The 24,273-nt window shown below is 39.2% G+C and overlaps 1 protein-coding gene across 6 annotated transcripts in view; it reads right to left on the reverse strand.

Moving 5' to 3' along the window:
• SIL1 (SIL1 nucleotide exchange factor) overlaps positions 1-24,273 on the reverse strand; it is a 257,385-nt gene that overhangs the window by 70,126 nt on the left and 162,986 nt on the right. For all 6 annotated transcript variants that reach the window (XM_069592170.1, XM_069592169.1, XM_069592173.1 and 3 more), the window contains one exon: positions 24,056-24,177. In XM_069592170.1, coding sequence (XP_069448271.1) covers positions 24,056-24,177 — 122 coding nt within the window. The remainder of the gene's footprint in view (positions 1-24,055; positions 24,178-24,273) is intronic.

Raw genomic sequence — 24,273 nt, forward strand, 5'->3', positions numbered from 1 at the left:
TGAAGGAGATCAGCCCTGGGATTTCTTTGGAAGGAATGATGCTGAAGCTGAAACTCCAGTACTTTGGCCACCTCATGCGAAGAGTTGACTCATTGGAAAAGACTCTGATGCTGGGAGGGATTGGGGGCGGGAGGAGAAGGGGACAACAGAGGATGAGATGACAAGATGGCATCATTGACTCGATGAACATGAGTCTGAGTGAACTCCGGGAGTTGGTGATGGACAGGAAGGCCTGGCATGCTGCGATTCATGGGGTTGCAGAGTCAGACACGATTGAGCGACTGAACTGAACTGAAAAGATAAAAGTAAAAAATTCTAAGGTGGGAACTTCCCTGGTGGTTCAGTGGTTAAGAATCTGCCTTGAAATGCAGGGACATGGGTCTGATTCCTAGTCAGGGAACTAAGATCCCACATGCCACAACTACTGAAGTCACAACTGGAGAGTCCATGTCCTATAACGAACAATCTCACACGACAGAAGATCCTGCATGCTACAACTAAGACACAACGTAACCAATTTAATTTTTTTAAATCCCCAAGGTAATACTTTCAACAGCTTTATGTCAAAAGTTAAATGAAATATAAATGGAAAACGACCAAACTTGACTCAAAAAGATAGAAAGCAAATCAAAACTATAAGGAGGTATCACCTTACACCAGTTAGAATGACCATCATCAAAAAATCTACAAACAATAAATGCTGGAGAGAATACAAAGAAAAGGGAAGTCTCCTACACTGCTGCTGGGGATGTAAGTTGGTGCAACCACTACAGAGAACAGTATGGAAGTTCTTTAAAACACTAAAAACAAAACAATCATTATGACCTAGCAATCCTACTCCTGGGCGTATAATCAGAGTAAAACAGTTTAAAAAGACACATGTATCCCAAAGTTCACTGCAGCACTATTTACAATAGCCATGACATGGACATAACCTAAATGTCCATTAACAGAGGAATGGATAAAGAAGATGTGCACACATATATACAATGGAATATTACTTGGTCATGAAAAAGAACAAAATAATGCCATTTACACCAATATGGATGGAACTAAAGATTGTCACACTGAGTGAAGTAAGTCATACTGAGAAAGACAAATATCACATGATATCACTTATATGTGGAATCTTTAAAAAAAGGGGGGAGGGGGTACAAATGACCTTATTTACAAAACAGAAGTAGAGTCACAGATGTAGAAAACAAACTTATGGTTATGTTACCAGCAGTTACAGGGTCAGGAGGAATAAATTGGAATATTGGGACTGACATATACATACTGCTGCTGCTGCTAAGTCACTTCAGTCGTGTCCGACTCTGTGTGACCCCATAGACGGCAGCCCACCAGGCTCCCCTGTCCCTGGGATTCTCCAAGCAAGAACACTGGAGTGGGTTGCCATTTCCTTCTCCAATGCATGAAAGTGAAAAGTGAAAGTGAAGTCACACAGTCGTGTCCGACTCTTAGCGACCCCATGGACTGCAGCCTACCACGCTCCTCCGTTCATGGGATTTTCCAGGCAAGAATACTGGAGTAGGGTGCCATTGCCTTCTCCATACTACTATATATAAAACAGAAAACTAATAAGAACCTACTGTATAGCACAAGGAATTCTAATACTCTGTAATGGCCCAAACAAGGAAAGAATCTTAAAAAAAGTGGATATATGTATATGTATAACTGAAGGCTCTTGAGAGTCCCTCGGACTGCAAGGAGATCAAACTAGTCAATCGTAAGGGAAATCAACCCTGAACATTCATTACAATGACTGTTGCTGAAGCTCCAATACTTTGGCCACCTGTTATGAAGAGCTGATTTACTGGAAAAAGACCCTGATGCTAGGCAAGATGGAAGGCAAAAGGAAAAGCGGGTGGCCAAGGATGAAATGGTTAGATAGCATCACCAACTCAATGGACATGAATTAGAGCAAACTTCAGGAGAAAGTGGAGGACAGAGGTGTCTCATATGCTGCAGTCCCTGGGGTCGCAAAGAGTCAGACACGACTTAGCAACTGAACAATGGTAACTGATTCATTATACTGTACCCCTGACACTATAACAAAAAAATTTTTAAAAGAGATATAAAATCTAAAGAGACTTAAATATTAATGAAATTGAATATGAAATTTAAAAAAAAAATCTACCCACACAAAAAAGTGCCAAGCAAGGTGGTTCTACAGGTAAGTTTCATCAAGACTTTATGGAACTGATAACCCTATATTGTACAAAACATTCCAGACATTAGAAAGTGAAGGAAAGCATTTCATATCCTTTTATGACATCACTATAAGCTTTATACAAAACATATAAGAACAGTATTACAAACACTAAATTTGAGCTTACCTTGCCTGTTACCTATGTCAAGTAAAATTTTATAGTAAGCTCTGATAACTTTTCAATTTCATAGTTTTCTCTGGATTTATACTTGAACAACATATCTGAGTTTATATAAATCTGATTGGTTTTGATGGTATTCTCTCATAAAAATGAGATACTTGGCGGGGGGGAGCATTTTTTAGAGCTCTTTGTCTGTGGAGTCCTAATATCTATCTCAATAAAAATAATTAGGGACTTCCCTGGCAGCCAGTGGTTAAGACTCTGTGCTTCAGCTACAGGGGGCATAGGTTCAACCCCTGGTTGGGGAACTTGCATGCTGAAACATCACAGTCAAAAATAAATAAATAGATAATAAAAATAGTCAAGTTTATATTTTGCAATCCACAAGAACAACAAAGTCCTTAATATTGTTAAGGTCACATTTAGATCATTATTAAGCATTAAGGCTTCTAGTGACTCAGACGGTAAAGCGTCTGTCTGCAATGCAGGAGAGCCGGGTTCAATCCCTGGGTTGGGAAGATCACTTGGAGAAGGAAATGGCAACCCACTCAAGTATTCTTGCTTGGAAAATCCCATGGACCACGGAGCCTGGTAGGTTACGTTCATGGGGTCACAAAGAGTCGGACACGATTGAGCGACTTCACTTCCACTTTCAAGAATAAAATAAATGCTTTCTCATAAAAAAAGACTAGTATAATTAAAAAAAAATCATATGACCAACCTGAATTATAATCACAAATTTTAAAATTCTAAATTAAGGAGTAAAAAGCTAAGTCAAACAAAATATTAAAGATAAAAATATATCACAGCCATGTAGAATAGTAGAAAAACTCCTAATGCAATTCATCTCATCAGTGAATAAACAGAAACAAAATCATACAATCACTTCTATAGATAAAAGAAATTATCAATAAAATCTAATACAAATTCATGATAAAAAACCCCAGCAAACTGAGAAGAGAATTTTTTTAGCTTATTAAAAGCCTATAATAAATGTCATATTTAATGGTAAAATATTGTCATTCTCTCTAAAGACAAGAATAAGACAGGAATGCCTCCTATTAACATTTTAATAAACATTGTATTAAAGATGTTAAAAACTACAATAAGAAAAGAACAAATGAGGATAAAGATGAAAAAGAACGAAAACTGTTATTTTAAAATGACATGACTATCTAGGAAGAACTACTAAGAAACACAGACAAACTATTAGACGAGATAAGACTGGTAAATTTGTTAGATACAAAACCAAACATCAGCAACAACAAATTAGAAAATGAAAACAATCTTATTTACAATAACAATCCAGTAAAGTACGTAAGGATAACAAAAGATATTTAATACTTAAGTCGAAAATTACATATCTTAATTAAAAGATTTAAAAACATCTACTGGGAAAGATAAAGTTGGACCATAAAGAAAGCTGAACACTGAAGAATTGATGCTTTTGAACCATGGTGTTGGAGAAGACTCTTGAGAGTCCCTTGGACTGCAAGGAGATCCAACCAGTCCATTAGGAGACCAGTCCTGAATAGTCATTGGAAGGACTGATGCTGAAGCTGAAGCTCCAATACTTTGGCCACCTGATGTGAAGAACTGACTCATTGGAAAGGACCCTGATGCTGGGAAAGATTGAAGGCAGGACGAGAAGGGAACAACAGAGGATAAGATGGTTGGATGGCATCACCGATTCAATGGACGTGAGTTTGAGCAAGCTCGAGGAGATAGTGATGGACAGGGAAGCCTGGTGTGCTGCAGTCCATGCAGTTGCAAAGAGTCTGACACAACTAAGCAACTAGATTGAACTAAACTGAAAAGACAAGCCACATTCATAGATGGGAACACAATTTCATAATTATGCTGATTCTCACAGATTAATCTGTAAATTTACTTTAAAGGAAACAAATAGTTTTTGTTGACCCTGTCAAAGTGTGTCTAAAATCCCCATGGAGGAGTAACGGCCAAAAACATTAAAGGTGATTTTAAAGAAGAATAAGAACAAAGGATTTGTTTCACCTGATAGAGAAACAAACATATAAAGCTATAGTAATGGAAATAATATGAGATTGGTATAAGGGTAGACATAATTTCATGCAAAGATCAGCACAATAAAGGACAGAAAAGGTATGGACCTAACAAAAGCAGAATATATTAAGAAGAGGTGGTAAGAATACACAGCAGAATTATCCAAAACATACCTTTAGTGACCCAGATAACCACAATAATGTGATCACTCACCTAGAGCCAGATATCCTGGAATCCAAAGTCAAGTGGGCCTTAGGAAGCATCACTACAAACAAGGCTAGTGGAGGTGATGGAATCCAGCTGAGCTATTTCAAATCCTAAAAGATGATGCTGTGAAAGTGCTGCACTCAATATGCCAGCAAATTTGGAAAACTCCGCAGGGGCCACAGGACTGGAAAAGGTGTTTTCATTCCATTCCCAAAGAAAGGCAATGCCAAAGAATGTTCAAACTACCGCACAACTGCACTCATCTCATATACTAGTAAAGTAATGCTCAAATTCTCCAAGCGAGGCTTCAACTGTATGTGAACTGAGAACTTCCAGATGTTCAAGCTGGATTTAGAAAAGGCAGAGGAACCAGAGACAAAAGCCAACATCCGTTGGATCACAGAAGAAGCAAGAAAGTTCCAGAAAAACATCTACTGCTTTATTGACCTTGCCAAAGCCTTTGACTGTGTGGATCACAATAAACTGGAAAATTCTGAAAGAGATGGGAATACCAGACCACCTGACCTACCTCCTGAGATTCTGTATGCAGGTCAGGAAGCAACAGAACTGGACATGGAACAATGGACTGGTTCCAAGTTGGGAAAGGAGTACGTCCAGGCTGTATACTGTCACCTTGCTTATTTAACTTATATGCAGAGTACATCATGTGAACTGCTGGGCTGGATGAAGCACAAGCTGGAACCAAGATTGCCGGGAGAAGTTTCAATAACCTCAGATATGTACATGACACCACCCTTATGGCAGAAAGCAAAGAGGAACTCAAGAACCTCATGACGAAAGTGAAAGAGAAGAGCAAAAAAGCTGGCTTAAAACTCAACATTCAAAATATGAAGATCATGGCCTCCGGTCCCATCACTTCATGACAAATAGATGCGGAAACAGTGGAAACAGTGAGAGACTTTATTTTCTTGGGCTCCAAAATCATTGCAGATGGTGACTGCAGCCATGAAATTAAAAGACACTTGCTCCTTGGAAGAAAACTAAACAACAAACAGAAGACTCAATGGAAAGCCAAAGGATATGAAGAAGTAATTCCAAAAAGTGCAGCCCTGATGGCACAAAAACAAAAAATGCACTCATCAAAAAAAGGAGTGGGGGGAGAAAGGAAATTTTTGAACAGTATATACAGTATGACTCCAATTATGGGGGTGGGGTTGGATGTATTCAACCTTTATATAAGTCATGAAAGAGTGAAAGGATAGGTTACCATTTCACAGGCATCAGACTTGCAAAAGCTTAAATATAAACATACATATATACACAAAGATATGAACACATATGATAAACTAAAAATAAAAACAGATACATGTTCTCAAAATTGAGAGCAATGGTTACCCAGGGAAGAAGAAAGGGAAATAAAAAGGATTATGAAAAGATCTTCAACTGTATATAACATTTAGAAAGATAAAAACAGAAAGAAACTGAGGTTGGGAGGAGTTAAGAAGTAGGAATGAGATGGTTAGAGAAGTTCATATTGGCTGCCTCCTCATCAGACTCTGTAGTTCCACCCTTCTCTTTCCTCAGAGAGATAAACTACTTTCTTTCCAGTAACCTCGGCCCATGAACAGACACTTAATAAGAAATCTGGCAGACTTGAAATACCTTCAACTTTAGGGAGCATGGTGGATTCTTCCCTGAATCTGGACGTCTAAAAGGACCAAGAAAGAAGTATCACAGATGATGGAACTGTGATGGCAATTACCGTCTAAGAGGAAAGAGGCATTGGAGCCTCACCCTCAGGCCAAGCAACTAGGCTAACAGTACTCACAGCAAAACTGTTTTTCCTCTTTTTTCCAAATACCACTCCTCTTACTTTGTAGCTCATGTGTCATTTCTGTTTTTATAACTCCAGCTTTCTATAGCTTTGCTATGGTGTTAGAAATGTAATTTTTCTTAATCGCTCGGCTTGGGATGCAGTAGGATATTAATGAATCATATATGAATTGTCTTCCATCAGTTCTGGAAAAATAGGAGCTAAACCTCTTAAAAGATATAGCTTCTCCAACATTTTGTTTCTCCCAAGATTCACGTCAGACCTTTCCATTCTATTCCCCACGTCTACCATTTTTTTATTTTTAATTTTTCCATGTCTGTCTCTTCATGCTACACTTTGGGTAATTTCTTCAAGTCTATATTCCAGTTCATGCAATTACTCTTCAGCTGTGTCTTGACTAGTTATTTGCCTTATCTACTGAATTCCTAACTGTAATTATCATATTTTTTACTTCTAGAAGTTCTATTTAGCTCTTTTTAAAATCTTTCTGGATGTTGTCATTTTTGACGGTCTATTATTCTTTTCTCATACTTTTGATAAGATGTTTTAATGGCAACCCACTCCAGTACTCTTGCCTGGAAAATTCCATGGACTGAGGAGCCTGGTGGGTAACAGTCCATGGGGTCGCAAAGAGTCGGACACGACTGAGCGACTTCACCTTTATTTCTTTAAATGTATTAAATACTTACTTTACAAACTACACCCTCAAAATTGTATTCTCTGTAGTTACAGGTCTGATTGTTTCTGCTGTCTTTACTCATGATACCTTTTTTCATGTGTGTTTTGTGATACTATTTATAAGCTCACGATCACTGCAGTTTTTTTTTCCTTTGTAGAGATGCTTTCAGGCCTAGATGTGTTCCTCCAAAAAGGGTTTATATTTGTTTCTACCAGTAACCTGGTAATTCTGGCAATTTGGAACTACATTTAAAAAAAAATAACTTTTTCTGACAAATTTTCATCTATAAACTAGAGAGAATGGTATAATAATCCTTGATCATTTTACCCATAAATGTTTCAATATGTTTCTCTAAAATAACTCTGAAAAAGACACAACCACCATATCATTTCACATTAAAAAGTTTAACAGAAATTTCTTAACATTATCAAATACCAAGTGATTTTTAAATGGCCCCAATTATCTCACAATTCTTCTTAAACATCACTGATATGGTCGGGCTGTAAATAAGTGCAACTGATTGATATTTATCTTAAGAATCATTTAATTTACGGCTTTCATTCCTTCCATCTTTCTCTTATAATTTATTGTTGAAAATCCAGTAGTTCTAGTTTTCAGCATTCTAAACTTTGCTGATTATGTGTCCATTATATCATTTCACACATCTGCTGGCTCCCATATTTCCTTGAAATTGGAAGTTGGATCTTGATCAGATTCAGGTTTTATTTTCTAGCAAGACAACTTCATGGGTGGCGGTATCTACTTCTATCAGGAGATACACCAGTCAGGTTTCCTAAGAAACAAACTTAAGATTTGTGGGCCAAGGTCTGGGGACTACTCTCAGATATAATACCTCTAACGGATGAGAGAAGCAGGATTAGGCAATGGGAGAAGCTGAACTGTGATACAACTGCAACAGAGGGCTCAAGTGACCTCACAAAAAGCTCTGGAGCTAGGATGCTCTTTCAGAATTGCCTCCTTTGAGGTAAGGGTGGAAGTGCTTTGAACTCCTACTTTGGGTCATTGGAAGTAGCCTACCCCCAGGAAGGGGCCATAAATTTGGGCAAGGCAGTTCCATTCTGGATGAATTCTTGCAGAGATTGAGTCAGAAGCCTTGCGTAGCCAACATTCCCAGGCCTGGGGGAATAAATGCCTTGGTCCTAAAGGGATGGCTTCCCTAGTGGCTCAGTGGTAAAGAATCTGCCTGCCAAAGCAGGAGACATGGGTTTGATCCCTGATCCGGGAAGATCCCACATGAACAACTAAGCACATGTTTCACAACTATTGAGTCTGTGCTCCAGAACCTGAACAGCAATACTGAGCCCAGGAGCTGCAACTACTGAAGCCTGCTAGTCCTACAATCCACGTTCCACAACAAGAGAAGCCATCGCAATGAGACGTCCAAGCGCTGCAACTAGAGAGTAGACCCCCATCGCTATAACTAGAGAAAAGCTCGAGCAGCAAAGAATACCTAGCAAAGACTAAATAAAAAAAATTTTTTTTTAAACGGATAACTGGATATGTACCACATCATCCATAACAAGGCAGATAATGTTTGATCGCCTTTCTTCTGCAGCCATTCACGGTCATTACCAAGATCCATCAGTTTGTTAAAGGTTCAGTTCAGTTCAGTTGCTCAGTCGTGTCTGACTCTTTGCAACCCCATGAATTACAGCACGCCAGGCCTCCCTGTCCATCATCAACTTCGTTACAGGATAGTAATATTCTAACTGCAACACTCTTCCTTTTTTACCTAGGATTTCTCTATTAAAAACTTCCTCTAAAGGGGGAGGGGTGGGAGGGAGGCTCAAGAGGGAGCAGATATATACATAGTTATGGCTGATTCCAGTCCCATGGCAGAAAACAACACAACATTGTAAAGCAATAAAAATAAAAACTTCCCCTCAACTAGTTGAGTATGCAGAGATTCAGTTCATATTGGAAAGAAAAGATAAACATAAAATGCTTTATTGTTTCTATTTGTTACTTTCGATTATGAATTGTTTCCCTACCCAGCACTCTCTAAAAATGACCGAAGAGGTTTAAAATTTGTTCAAAAGTATCATGATGAATTTGGGGATTTAAACATATTTTATTTGCTTCAATTCACTGCAGTTCTTATCCATCTTGAAATTCCTAGAGTCCCATCTATGGTCACTGGGAACCTTTTCAAGTTGAATCCTGAGTCCTTTACACAAGACCCAAGTAGTCTTTGAAAATGTTCTTGCTTTTGATTGTGACAAGACATCCAAGATCATTTTGCACAAGTTTTACTCCAGATTTGAAATAAGCCAATGTGAAATCAGAGTTCCTTTTAATGAAAAATGCTATTTTAGGGGGAAATGTTATTTATTAATAGAAAATACAATCTAGGAAGCCCAGTTGATCATTGCTATTAGCTTTATCTTTTTCTCTAGATCCTTTCAGTGGACAGAGCTAACAAATACATTTTTTTAAGAAAAAAATTCATCATGAAATCATGCTACTACTTTCAATCCAAAATCAGGACTAACAGGGATTTTACTCAATATTCAATTTTACATCAGTATCTCCCCTTTGTCACGCTGAAAATCCTGGCTCTGAGTTACCAGCATAAATATTCATCTGCTTTATCCCACAACACACATAACAGTCTCAGAATAACAACACTAACATTTCCATTAACAGTAAGATTTCTGAAAAGCTTTATAGATACCTTTGTCTTTAAAATGCAACCAAATTGGGATGTATAGTTAAACTACTGGATTATAAAATCACATGAAATAGCTCCTCCTTGTGTGATTATCCCACCAATTCTATAGACAACTAGATTCAATTGTTTTATTTTGTTCTCAATTTTTATGAGAAACAATTTTTTGTAATTACTTTGAGTTTTAAAATTACATAAAATATCTGCATGATTGCAGTCCCTCTCCCTATATCAACCATTTATCCTTGATTTTTTAAAAAAACATAACCACATATGCATGCTTAATAGCAGTTATTCATAATTTTCTCTACTTTTTTCATTTAACAATATATCCCGGGAAATATCACAACATACATATTCGGTATTATACAGAAACATTCCTAAATCTTTTCTTAAAACGCTGCAGCACTCCATGGAATAAATGATACAATTTAAGGTATAATATAATTTATTCCATCTATTCCCTGCTGATGGACATTTGGACTGATTCCCCTCTTTTGCTATTACAAATAGTGCTACCGTGAATAACCTTGAGTGTACACATGTCTTTTCATATCTTTATCAGTATTATTTTAGAGGTAGAATTCTAAAGGTAGGAATAATATTTCAAAGAGTAAATATATGTGTACAATTTTGTTAGCTACTGTCAAATTTCATTCTGTAAGGGTTGTGCTATTTTTAAATTCTACCACCAATGTATAAGAGCCTATTTCCCCACAGGTTCACAAATAGAATATACTATTAACTTTTTTGGACTTCTGCTATCCTGATAGGTGAAAAACGGTATCTCAGTGTAGTTTTAATTGCTCTTTCTCTTCTTATGAGTGAGGCTGAGTATTTCTTCCTATGGTTAAGTCACCTACACTTCTATTCTGCAGTGTGTGTCTATCCCATTTTTCTACAGGGTTATTAATGTACCTACTCTCTATTTTTAGGCAGTCTTTATATATATTAGAATACTAATGTTATATCTGTAATCTAATTTGCAAACATTTTTTCCACTTTATTATATATTGAGATTGTTTTAGAATAAATTCTCAGCTTAAGAGATTTTTAGGGCACAAAAAGAACATGATTTCCAGCCCAAAAGTACTCAAGGGTGAAGAATTTCCTTGGAAATTTTTCTACCTTCCACTCAAAGTCAAAATGCCTTTTCTAAGTAGAAGATTTTCATTTTCTAATTCTCCTTTTCAAGGGCTCAAGTATTTATCTCCTGTCTCCCAACTTAACACCTGTAGAAACCAAGTGATCTTGGCCACGAGGAAACAAGTGTTCTCATAACAGATGTAACTTCCAGCGTTTCATATCTCTTAGAATTTGTGTCTCTGGAACTTGTCTCAATTTCTAGCAGGACTACCACATAAAGAATATGTTATTTCCCCTTTAGGAATTCAAAGGAGCAGCCCTAAAGTTTTTTTGATAGCTGAATTGAGCAATGTTTAAGGAAATGTTTATATGTTACAGATCCAGCATCCTCAGGTTTTCTGAACCAAGAATTCTTTTTGAGAAATGTTAATCACCATATGCTAGATACAGAAGTCTTCCAACTTTGTTTTGTTACTTATTGTATAAATTTTATTTTATTTTTTTATTGTTTTGTATAAATTTTAAATACAAATGTAATACACACTCACTGGAGGAAAAATAAAATAGAAAATAAAAAGCTTCTCTGTTCCTTGTGGCTTCGTTACTCCCACTTATTTTTGGTGATTTCAGCTTTTGTGCTGGACCATTTAGTCTGCACCACGAAATGCTCTAAGCAGCTACATGAAACTTACCCTCTATAAAGTGCTGTGGCTACCACAGGCTTGGATACCAGTTTCACTCTCAAGAAGCTCGGTTTTATTGGGGAAACAGAGGAAAGAATTGGCATATGCAGATAATTAGTTGTATGAAACAGTGTAAGAGTCCAGACAACAAATGTTAATCAAGTTGAAAAGAAAGAACTTTGTGGGCTGGAGTTATGCAGTGAAGAAATCAAGGAGGACGTGGTCAATACTGAACAAATCAGAAAGCAGCCACACAGAGGATCTAGAGGAGGCAGGAGAACATTACAGAGACAGATTTACAAGAAATGCAGAGAGGACAGGTTCATTAAGCAAAGTGGTGCCTCCCTCCCCACAAGGAACCCCTTGTTTCTTCAGTACCCTGGTCAGGCTTAGCTCTCATTTTCCATTTGTCATTAATTGCCATTTGAAAAAAGAAATAAGACTCTGAATGCAGCTTTAAAAGCTATAAGGCTATCCAACTGCTTGGGCCAATCTGGTTAATATGTCAGTTAATTTATGAGATACAAAATGGTTTGAGCGTCTCTCTGCATCTGGAGGGGTGAAAACTTAGGTCATGGAGTCAAGAGGTCAGAACTAGTACTAGGGATCGCACGTGGACTTTTATTCAAATTGTGACATCTCCAACATGTGACTGCATCCCGCCTCTAACCTTCTATTTTCTGGGCCTTCAGCTGTGGGGAAGGGTTGGGGGTTGGGAGTGGGGAGTGTTGCTACATACGTATTATACAGCCCTAGATTTTTAAAGGGTCAAAGGTCAGATATATCTGACAATGATATACAATCTTGACGTACTCCCTTCCCAATGTGGAACCAGTCTGTTGTTTCATGTCCAGTTCTAACTGTTGCTTCTTGACCAGCATATAGATTTCTCCAGAGGCAGGTAAGGTGGTCTGGTATTCCCATTTCTTTAAGAATTTCCCACAGTTTGTTGTGATCCACAAGTCAAAGGCTTTGGCATAGTCAATAAAGCAGACGTTTTTCTGGAACTCTCTTGCTTTTCCTATGATCCGCTGGTCATTTGATCTCTAGTTCCTCCGCCTTTTCTAAATCCAGCTTGATCATCTGGAAGTTCTTGGTTCACTCTGAAGCCTCGCTTGGAGAATTTTGAGCATTACTTTGCTAGCACGTGAGATGAATGCAACTGTGCAGTAGTTTGAACATTCTTTGGCATTGCTTTTCTTTGGGATTAGAATGAACACTGACCTTTTCTGGTCCTGTAGCCACTGCTGAGTTTTCCAAATTTGCTGGCATATTGAGTGCAGCACTTTAACAGCACCATCTTTTAGGACCTGAGATAGCTCAGATGGAATTCCATCACCTCCACTAGCTTTGTTCGTAGTGATGCTTCCTAAGCCCCACTTGACTTCAGACTCCAGGATGTCTAGCTCTAGGTGAGTAATCACACCATCGTGGTTATCTGGGTCATGAAGATCTTTTCTGTATAGTTCTTCTCTGTATTCTTGCCACCTCTTCTTAATAGCTTCTGCTTCTGTCAGGTCCATACCGTTTCTGTCCTTTATTGTACCCATCTTTGCAAGAAATGTTCCTTGGAATCTTTGATTTTCTTGAAGAGATTGCTAGTCTTTCCCATTCTATTGTTTTCCTCTATTTCTTTGCATTGATCACTGAGGAAGACTTTCTTATCTCTCCTTGCTTATGCAGTGATCACTGAGGAAGGCTTTCTTATCTCTCCTTGCTATTCTTTGAAACTCTGCATTCAGATGGGTATATCTTTCCTTTTCTCCTTTGCCTTTCACTTTTCTTCTTTTCTCAGCTATTTGTAAGGCCTCCGCAGACAACCATTTTGCCTTTGTTTCTCTTGGGTATGGTTTTGATCACTGCCTTCTGTATAATGTCATGAAGCTCTGTCCATAGTTCTTCAGCACTCTATCAGACCTAATCCCTTCGATCTATTTGTCATTTCCACTGTATAATCGTAAGAGATTTGATTTAGGTCATACCTGATTATAGAGCAGAAGTGAGAAACAGATTTAAGGGCCTGGACCTGATAGATAGAGTGCCTGATGAACTATGGAATGAGGTTCGTGACACTGTGCAGGAGACAGGGATCAAGACCATCCCCATGGAAAAGAAATGCAAAAAAGCAAAATGGCTGTCTGGGGAGGCCTTACAAATAGCTGTGAAGAGAAGAGAAGTAAAAAGCAAAGGAGAAAGGGAAAGATATAAGCATCTGAATGCAGAGTTCCAAAGAATAGCAAGAAGAGATAAGAAAGCCTTCCTTAGCGATCAATGCAAAGAAATAGAGGGAAACAACAGAATGGGAAAGACTAGAGATCTCTTCAAGAAAATTAGAGATACCAAGGGAACATTTCATGCAAAGATGGGCTCAATAAAGGACAGAAATGGTATGGACCTACAGAAGCAGAAGATATTAAGAAGAGGTGGCAAGAATACACGGAAGAACTGTACAAAAAAGATCTTCACGACCCAGATAATCACGATGGTGTGATCACTCACCTAGAGCCAGACATCCTCGAATGTGAAGTCAAGTGGGCCTTAGAAAGCATCACTACGAACAAAGCTAGTGAAGGTGATGGAATTCCAGCTGAGCTATTTCAAATCCTGAAAGATGATGCTGTGCAGTGCTGCACTCAATATGCCAGCAAATTTGGAAAACTCAGCAGTGGCCACAGGACTGGAAAAGGTCAGTTTTCATTCCAATTCCAAAGAAAGGCAATGCCAAAGAATGCTCAAACTACCAAACAACTGCACTCATCCCACACGCTAGTAAAGTAATGCTCAAAATTCTCCAAGCCAGGCTTCAACAATATGTGAATCGTGAACTTCCTGATGTTCAAGCTGGTTTTAGAAAAGGCAGAGGAACCAGAGATCAAACTGCCAATATCCGCTGGATCATGGAAAAAGCAAGAGAGAGAGTTCCAGAAAAACATCTATTTCTGCTTTATATAAAGGTTTTATATAAAGGCTATGCCAAAGCCTTTGACTGTGTGGATCACAATAAACTGTGGAAAATTCTGAGACATGGGAATACCAGACCACCTGATCTGCCTCTTGAGAAATCTGTATGCAGGTCAGGAAGCAACAGTTAGAACTGGACATGGAACAACAGATTGGTTCCAAATAGGAAAAGGAGTACGTCAAGGCTGTATATTGTCACCCTGCTTATTTAACTTATATGCAGAGTACATCACGAGAAATGCTAGACTGGAAGAAACACAAGCTGGAATCAAGATTGCCGGGAGAAATATCAATAACCTCAGATATGCAGATGACACCACCCTTATGGCAGAAAGTGAAGAGGAACTCAAAAGCCTCTGGATGAAAGTGAAAGAGGAGAGTGAAAACGTTGGCTTAAAGCTCAACATTCAGAAAACGAAGATCATGGTATCTGGTCCCGTCACTTCATGGGAAATAGATGGGGAAACAGTGGAAACAGTGTCAGACTTTATTTTGGGGGGCTCCAAAATCACTGCAGATGGTGATTGCAGCCATGAAATTAAAAGACGCTTACTCCTTGGAAGAAAAGTTATGACCAACCTAGATAGCATATTCAAAAGCAGAGACATTACTTTGCCGACTAAGGTCCGTCTAGTCAAGGCTATGGTTTTTCCAGTGGTCATGTATGGATGTGAGAGTTGGACTGTGAAGAAGGCTGAGCGCTGAAGAATTGATGCTTTTGAACTGTGGTGTTGGAGAAGACTCTTGAGAGTCCCTTGGACTGCAAGGAGATCCAACCAGTCCATTCTGAAGGAGATCAGCCCTGGGATTTCTTTGGAAGGAACGATGCTAAAGCTGAAACTCCAGTACTTTGGCCACCTCATGTGAAGAGTTGACTCATTGGAAAGGACTCTGATGCTGGGAGGGATTGGGGGCAGGAAGAGAAGGGGAAGACAGAGGATGAGATGGCTGGATGGCATCATTGACTTGATGGACATGAGTCTGAGTGAACTCCGGGAGTTGGTGATGGACAGGGAGGCCTGGCATGCTGCGATTCATGGGGTCACAAAGAGTCGGACATGACTGAGCGACTGAATTGAGCGGTCTAGTGGTTTTCCCTACTTTCTTCAATATACGTCTAAATTTTGCTATAAGGAGTTCATGATCTGAGCCACAGTCAGCTCCTGGTCTTGTTTTTGCTGACTGTATAGAGCTTCTCCATTTTTGGCACAAAGAATATAATCAATCTGATTTTGGTATTGACCATAAGGTGATGTCCATGTGCAGAGTCATCACATGGAAGACGGCATTTGCTATGACCAGTGTATTCTCTGGCAAAACTCTGTTAGTCTTTGTCCTGCTTCATTTTGTACTCCAAGGCCAAACCTGTCTGTTACTCCAGGTACCTCTTGACTTTCTACTTTTGCATTCCAGTCCCCTATGACAAAAAGGACATCTTTTCTTGGTGTTAGTTCTAGAAGGTCTTGTAGGTGTTCATGGAACCGTTCAATCTCAGCTTTTTCGGCATTTGTGGTTGGGGCATAGTCTGGATTTCTGTGATAATGAATGGTTTGCTTTAGAGACAAACAGAGATCATTCTGTACTTTTGAGACTACACCCAAGTACTGGATTTCAGACTCTCTTGTTGTGTTTCTTCTAAGGGATTCTTACCCACAGTAGTAGATATAATGGTCAACTGAATTAAATTCGCCCACTCCAGTCCATTTTAGTTCACTGATTCCTAAAATGTTGATGTTCACTCTTGCCATCTCCTGTTTGAGTACTTCCAATTTACCTTGATTCATGGACCTAACATTCCAGGTTCCTATGTAATATTGCTCTTTACAGCATTGGACTTTACTTCCATCACCAGTCGTATCCACAACTGGATGTTGTTTTTGCTTTGGCTCCATCTCTTCATTCTTTCTGGAGATACTTCTCCACTCTTCTCCAGTAGCATATTGGACATCTACTGACTTGGGAAGTTCATTTTTTAGAGTCATATCTTTTTGCCTTTTCATACTGTTTGTGAGGTTCTCAAGGCAAAAACATTGAAATGGTTTGCCATTTCCTTCTCCAGTGGACCACGTTTTGTCAGAACTCTCCATCATGATCCATTCATCTTGGGTGGCCCTACAAGGCATGGCTCACAATTTCATTGAGTTAGACAAGGCTGTATACTGTCACCCTGTTTATTTAACTTATATGCAGAGAACATCATGTGAAATGTCGGGCTGGATGAAGAACAAGCTGGAATCAAGATTGCTGGGAGAAATATCAATAACCTCAGATATGCACATGACACCGCTCTTATGGCAGAAAGCAAAGAGGAACTAAAGAGCCTTGTGATTAAAGAGGAGACTGAAAAAGTTGGCTTAAAACTCAACATTCAAAAAATGAAGATCATGGCATCTATCCCATCACTTCATGGCAAATAGATGGGGAAACAGTGGAAACAGTGAGGGACTTTATTTTCTTGGGCTCCAAAATCACTGTAGATGGTGACTGTAGCCATGAAATTAAAAGATGCTTGCTCCCTGGAAGAAAAGTTATGACAAACCTAAACAGCATATTAAAAAGCAGAGACATTACTTTGCCAACAAAGGTCTGTCTAGTCAAAGCTATGGTTTTTCCAGTAGTCATGTATGGATGTGAGAGTTGGACCATAAAGAAAGTTGAGCTTGAAGAATTGATGCTTTTGAACTGTGGTGTTGGAGAAGATTCTTGAGAGTCCCATGGACTGCAAGGAGATCAAACCATTCAATTCTAAAGGAAATCAGTCCTGAATATTCACTGGAAGGACTGATGCTGAAGCCCCATCACTTTGGCTACCTGATGCAAAGAACTGATGCACTGGGGAAAAACCCTGATCTTGGAAAAGATTGAAGGCAGGAGGAGAAGGGGATGATAAAGGACGAGATACTTGGATGACATCACCGACTTGATGGACATGAGTTTGAGCAAGCTATGGGACTTGCTGATAGACAAGGAAGCCTGGCGTGCTGCAGTCCCTAGAGTTGCAAAGAGTTGGACATGACTCAGTGACTGAATCAAGATATCTGAACCATCTACTATTACATCATTAATAGACAGCATTCTCCACTCTGCCCTCATACGCTATCTGAAAAACACATCATTTCTTAGGTGTCACTTTATTCTTTAGTTTCTTCATTATTACGTCCTAGCATTCAATGCTAGGTCCTGCTATACACTAGGGAAACAGCAAGATTAAGATAGAAGATGAATCCCATTGTCTCCTGGACTAACAGGGTTTATCATCATTTAACAGGTAATCAAACAAATATTTAACTGCAAATTGAGATAAGTGCTATGAAGAAGCAAGAGGTTTTAAAGGGAATTTTAAAGATCTGAGAGAGATGTTTAAAATTTATTAATTTGAATATGTTTAGAAGCAATTAACAGAATAATGACTAAAAGGATCTTTAAAAAAAGAAAAAACTCTCATGACAGAAGTATGTAAATTGATAGTTCTCAAACCAGTACAGTAGCTAAACTGTATCATAAAGAAGCTAGTCTTGTCTTTCCCCTCATTTATCCTCTTCAGCATGTTGCCTTTTTGTTCCTGTGCATCTCATCTCACTGGTCTAAACCAGCTATAGCTCCAACAACAGCTGTAGTTCCAACAACTGTTATTCCAACAGTTGTTACTCCAACAACTGTAATCAAGGTAGAAAAAAGTAGACAAGGTCTCCTTACTATCATTGTCTTTCAGTTCAGTTCATTCACTCAGTCGTGTCTGACTCTTTGCAAGCCCATGGACTGCAGCACGCCAGGTCTCCCTGTCCATCACCAACTCCCGGAGTTTACTCAAACTCATGTCCATTGAGTCGGTGATGCCATCCAACCATCTCATCCTCTGTCATCCCCTTCTTGTCCCGCCTTCAATCTTTCCCAGCATCAGGTTCTTTTCAAATGATTCAGCTCTTTGCATGAGGTGGCTAAAGTACTGGAGTTTCAGCTTTAGCATCAGTCCTTCCAATGAACACCCAGCACTGATCTTTAGGATGGACTGGTTGGATCTCTCTGCAGTCCAAGGGACTCTCAAGAGTCTTCTCCAACACCACAGTTCAAAGGCATCAAATCTTCGGCACTCAGCTTTCTTTACAGTCCAACGCTCACATCCATACATGACTACTGGAAAAACCATAGCCTTGAGTAGACGGACCTTTGTTGGCAAAGTAATGTCTCTGCTTTTTAATATGCTATCTAGGTTGGTCATAACTTTCCTTCCTAGGAGCAAGTGTCTTTTAAATTTCATGGCTGCGGTCACCATTTGCAGTGATTTTGGAGCCCAAGAAAATAAAATCAGCCACTGTTTCCACTGTTTCCTCATCTATTTCCCATGACGTGATGGGACCAGATGCTATGATCTTCGTTTTCTGAATGTTGAGCTTGAAGCCAACTTTTTCACTCTCCTCTTTCACTTTCATCAAGAGGCTCTTTAGTTCTTCTTCACTGTCTGCCATAAGAGTGGTGTCATCTGCATATCTGAGGTTACTGATATTTCTCCCTACAATGTTGTTTCAGCTTGTGCTTCTTCCAGCCCAGTATTCCTCATGCTGTACTCTGCAGATACGTTAAATAGGCATGGTGACAGTATACAGCCTTGACATACTCATTTTCCTATTTGGAACCAGTCTGTTGTTCCATGTCCAGTTCTAACTGTTGCTTCCTGACCTGCATACAGATTTCTCAAGAGGCAAGTCAGGTGGTCTGGTATTCCCATCTCTTTCAGAATTTTTCACAGTTTATTGTGATCCATAGTCAAAGGCTTTGGCATAGTCAATAAAGCAGAAGTAGATGTTTTTCTGGAATCTCTTTCTTTTTCAATGATCCAGCAGATGTTGGCAATTTGATCTCTGGTTCCTCTGCCTTTTCTAAAACATGTTTGAACATCTTTATAAGAGAACAAAATCCTTCCCAGAAGCTTTTCCAGCAAACATCTCTTTATGTCTCATTGTCCAGAACTGGGTCAAATGCTTACCTCTAAATCAATCTACATCCACAGAAAATGGGATTGCCATGCTTGATTTAAACTATTCAGGGCTCATTTCCTACCACTGAGAGAGGGAGTCTCCTCCCTAAACATATTGCTGCCCTCACAATATCATGGTGAAAAAATGAAATCACTGTTTAGTAGACAATAATTGTGAAAATAAAAATCCACGGGACTCAGTGACCAGGTAAATAACTAGAGAGAAATAAGACTGAAATATCACTCCAAAGTTTTAAGCTTTGGTAACAAAGACAATCATAAGGCCAAGAACAGATAAAAGAGAAGTGGGAAGAAAAGCCTAGCTTATGAGATAGACAGAAATGAATTTCATTTTCTTCTCTTTCAGTTTGATGTGCAATGACACAGTCTGATAGAAATGGAGTAAAGGACCTGAGAAGAAGGCTGGCTTAGACACTGGAGTTATCCACAATGAGGTAGAATTTAAAACCATGGGAAAAGGTAGGACCATTGGTAGAGAAAATGAAGAGACAATAGTGACGAGGCCATAAAAAGTTTGGTAAATGGCTGTAGTCAGGAGATACTGAAAAGATATTGTTGCCAGAAGAAGAAAAGAAGACCAAGTAATTAATTACAGACATCCAAGAACTAAGGGACTACTACAATCACATGGCAGCTGAGAAGTAAAGTTTCCAAAGGAAAGTAGTGGTTGACATTGTTGAATGTTAATGGAGATGTCAATAACAACAAAATACTCTTGAACCATTTCAGGGATTGTATCTCATGTGCACTTATTGGATCCCTAACTGTCTAATCTTTGAAGGCAGGCAGGGGTCAGTGGCTAAGTAATCAAACATTTGTGGGCTAAAAGGAGGGAGCCTAGAGAGTGGCAAGACAGTGAAGAACAGGGACAGTGAGGGGGAGAAAAGGAGGATGCGCAGAGGATGGAGATCAAGACAAGGGTAAGGACCATATTTAAGAGGAGAGATGAAAATGTGAAGAGATGACAGAAGTGGGCAGAGAACATGAAATGCTGGAAGGAGGGAGGGAAGTAAATTTCAAGATATCTAGTGGATGACAGCAGTAAAGGTAAAGGTCAATGGAAGTGATCCCCCAAAAAGCCACAAAAGTCAGGAAAGACAGAGACGATACAGATAAGCACTGAAATTCATGAAGGATAGCAGGAAAGAAATCTGAAAATTGGAGGCTAATAAATGGAAATGGGACACAAGGATTTGACACTGGCCAAATGGTTAAAATTAATTAGTAAAATATCCATGGGAAGAGTACAACTAGGAAAATTAGAGAAGCAATAAAGCATAGGGTAAGAGGGTGAAGGTCAGCAGCAGGGTGAACATTCATTTTACAAAGAGATGTATGTAACCCAGTATTTCCTAACGAGGGTCCAATGAAGACGTCAAAGACAGGGTAGAGTGTAATCCTATCCCAGGGATCCATCATAAGAGAACATAATTGCACTACGGCTGACAGCACACATACCTCCCTTTTTACACTATGCATAAGTTCATGAAAAAGGACTGCATATAGTGAGCATTTATAAGCCAATATAATTGAATAATTCATACATATGCATAAAAGAACTCATGGACAGTGGACACCAAAAGTGACTGAGAGAGGTGCTGTCATAAGATGAAAGCAGGTCTTAGAAAGACCACTGAAAATATGTGACTTGAAGAAAGAAGGAAGGGAAGGAGGAAGGAAAGGGAGGTAAGGAAAGATAAAGATGCCAAAGACATCAGACTCCTACCTCCCTATTTCTACATATCTTTTTATGCAAGAGCCTGACCTGCCTGCACATGGGCCAACAAAACACTGGCAGCTGAAAATGAATGTGTGTGACCCATAATAAGTGTGAATAATATTTAAATAAGAGAACAAACTGTTTCAGTGGCCATGTAACACCGAGTGGCCACATCAATTATGTTTATGTCAATTCTTTCTTCTTGATCTTGGAATAACCGCTTCCCATTTAACACCACAGAAGAGATCTCTTCATCTACAGAAATGTCTGTGGCGGTCTTATGAATTAATTAACCCAGGCAGGCAAACAAATACCCTCATGAAGCAGCAAGACTGACACCAAGAGATATATGTGGTAGAACGTAGGCACTTAACAGAAGAGAAAATGAGGAAGACAAAGTTTGCATTGTAAAAACAAAAGTAACACTTTAACTCTGAGTTACAGTGAAAACTCAAAGTAAAAAGGACACACAATGAACACAATGATGTTATACCGCATGTCACTGATAGGTGTTTTATAAGCATTTCACAGGACTTATTGTATATTATGTTCTTCCATATTCATTCAGTCTTAAAGGAAACCTATGATTGTTTTCAGATAACAAATGAAAAAGGTGAGGCTTAGAAAAGTGAAATCACTTGCCCACAGGTCAACAGCCAGGAAATGATAGAAACTGGACTTGAACCTAGATTTCCTGACTGTACGTACCAGCGGTCTACCTAGTTCTCCCAAATAGTCAAACATCTGGACTGAGTGAGCTATGTTTTTGCTCATCAGCAGAAAACTGGAAGGAACGATCTCTAAATAAGATTCCCAAACCATGAGACTCCATGATTCCAACATGCTCACGAGCCCTTGAAAGCCCTCTTGACGAAGAAAGAGCGGATCCAATCACTTTGTGTATGCAGGTGTGCATACGTGTGTGCTATGTGTGTCCTCACCTGCAGGCTGAGGGCAGGTAGGAAGCTGCAGAACCAACACTTAGGACACCAGGAATAAATAATGAATATCAGACTAGACCACTGAAACCTGCCTCTGCATGGAAATATTCTTACCTTCCATCAATTTCCTCTTTGCATAAACCACTTATATTTTCATGGTGTGTAGGAGCCTGCTGTTGGCTTCCAAATGCTCTGGCACCACACCATGCTGTCACTGTAACTGCCCTCCAGTGAGCCATCAAAATCCCAGCTAGAACATTTTGAATACGGCAGTTTTCTTGCCACCAAAACACTAAATTGCAATATTTTATATTTATCTCTATTTAAATTTTAGTGATGCCGCAGAAATGTTAACACAGTCTTACACTAATACAATCATGGAAAAGCCTTAATAACACCACACACTGGCACAGCCTCCATATGAGTTATGGCCTGCTAAGCAGGCCCAAAGCAAGCTTGTCAAGTTGCTTAGCTCCCCTAAACCAAGGTGTGACATCAAGACGTTTCTTTTCCCCCACGAAATGTGTTTCCAGAAGCAATGGCAAAGTACACACAGAATCATCTGTTCACATTCAAAGTACAGAGAAAGTACTGGAGAGTACAGAGAAGATTTCCAAAAAGGGTCTGGGAAAAGAGATTAATAATGTTTGAATCAATTATTTTATAGCTTGAGAAACAAAAAGTGAACTTCAGTAAGTTCTCAAGCCTCTAAAGTTTAATTAGGATAAAGATCTTAACTTGTGCAGGGCTGAAATCACAGCTATCAATGACAAATTTATAGATTCTTCATCTTTCCAGTAGATGCACAGGCAGTGATTTTCCTGCGTGGCTCTGGTCAATGATAGCAAGAGAGGTATGCTCTGGAGTCCACAAGACACGCAGGGCTTAAAGATGGGGCAGGTAAGCAAGAAGGGAAACAAAGGCCTGCAGTGCTCCCAGCCTCTCACCTGCAACAATTCTTCTGGCTTTCCTAACTTTGCCTCTCAATTTACTAAGAAAAGATAGCTAGTCTTTTAGAATTAGAGAGTATCAGACTGAGATTTTGATTAAATAAAGATAATCGTAGATGAAAGGCAAAGGAAATCTTTTCAAAACAAAGAGTCCAATGGTAATGTTCAAAATAGTCCTTCTACATTATCACAATCCTGGCAAGCAAGCAAAGGTAATCCTTAATAGGCACCACACATGTCCTGACAGCAAGAATTTGAATAATGGTTCCTGTTGTAGAAGAACAAATGGTCCTAGGAACAGACTTTCAAAAATTGAACAAATTGTAGCTCCAATGGACCAACTGCAGCGTGAAGACATTTTGACTTTTTTAGGGCGAGTATAATGATATGGTGCTCCTATCTCTTTCAGCATCTACCCTTTGGAAATGCTCATTCCTCTCACTTGATCAGTCTTCGAGCATAAGCCAGACTAACTGAAATTTAAACAACTCTAAACCCAGAGATGTGATAACCTGGTGGCATGTTGACTGGTTTCAGGCAACTAGAGGAAGGCAAATCTCCCCAGAAGGCCCTCCTTGGTCAGGTTCATCATGTATTCATCACCAGATGAAGCTTCTCTGCTAAAAGGATCAACACTTGGACTTCACTCCCCTTCCGCTCAACTACTTATGGTTGGTGTAACTTCTAATTAGCTTTGACTAAAACAGAGAATGTGACCTAAAATATGTTATGAAATGTCCATACATATAAGATGAGGGGGAAGAGAGTCACAAATGGTGACAACAAGGGTGAAAATTCTTATCTAGTTAGAATAAAGGCAGAATCAAATTCTTACTCTAGTTTCAGCAAGATTACACTAAGCTGTGGATAGAGATGTGCATGAGTTCAAACGTATCTTCCTCCAGGCCAATCATGCCAAGAGTAAAGCTAGACTTCACTTGAAGGGTCCAAAGGATCCTGGCCAATGCAACGACCATCCATGCTGCTCACCTGGAAAAGGCAGCCCCCAGCACAAACGCCGCATACTCCTTCACCAGGGGTTCTGTACTGTTGAGCCCGTTGATCACCACCTGAAGGCCACCAAAGGAAAGCAGGTCCTGCGCATTATCCATCTGGAACAGAGGCACTGCTTAGTATAGTATAGACATCAAGGTAAGAATTTCTTTTGGTAACTATTCAAGAACAAACTAAAAAAATTAAGTAAAATG

The sequence above is a fragment of the Ovis canadensis genome, chromosome 5, assembly GCF_042477335.2.
Source record: "Ovis canadensis isolate MfBH-ARS-UI-01 breed Bighorn chromosome 5, ARS-UI_OviCan_v2, whole genome shotgun sequence".
Classification (NCBI taxonomy): Eukaryota; Metazoa; Chordata; class Mammalia; order Artiodactyla; family Bovidae; genus Ovis; species Ovis canadensis.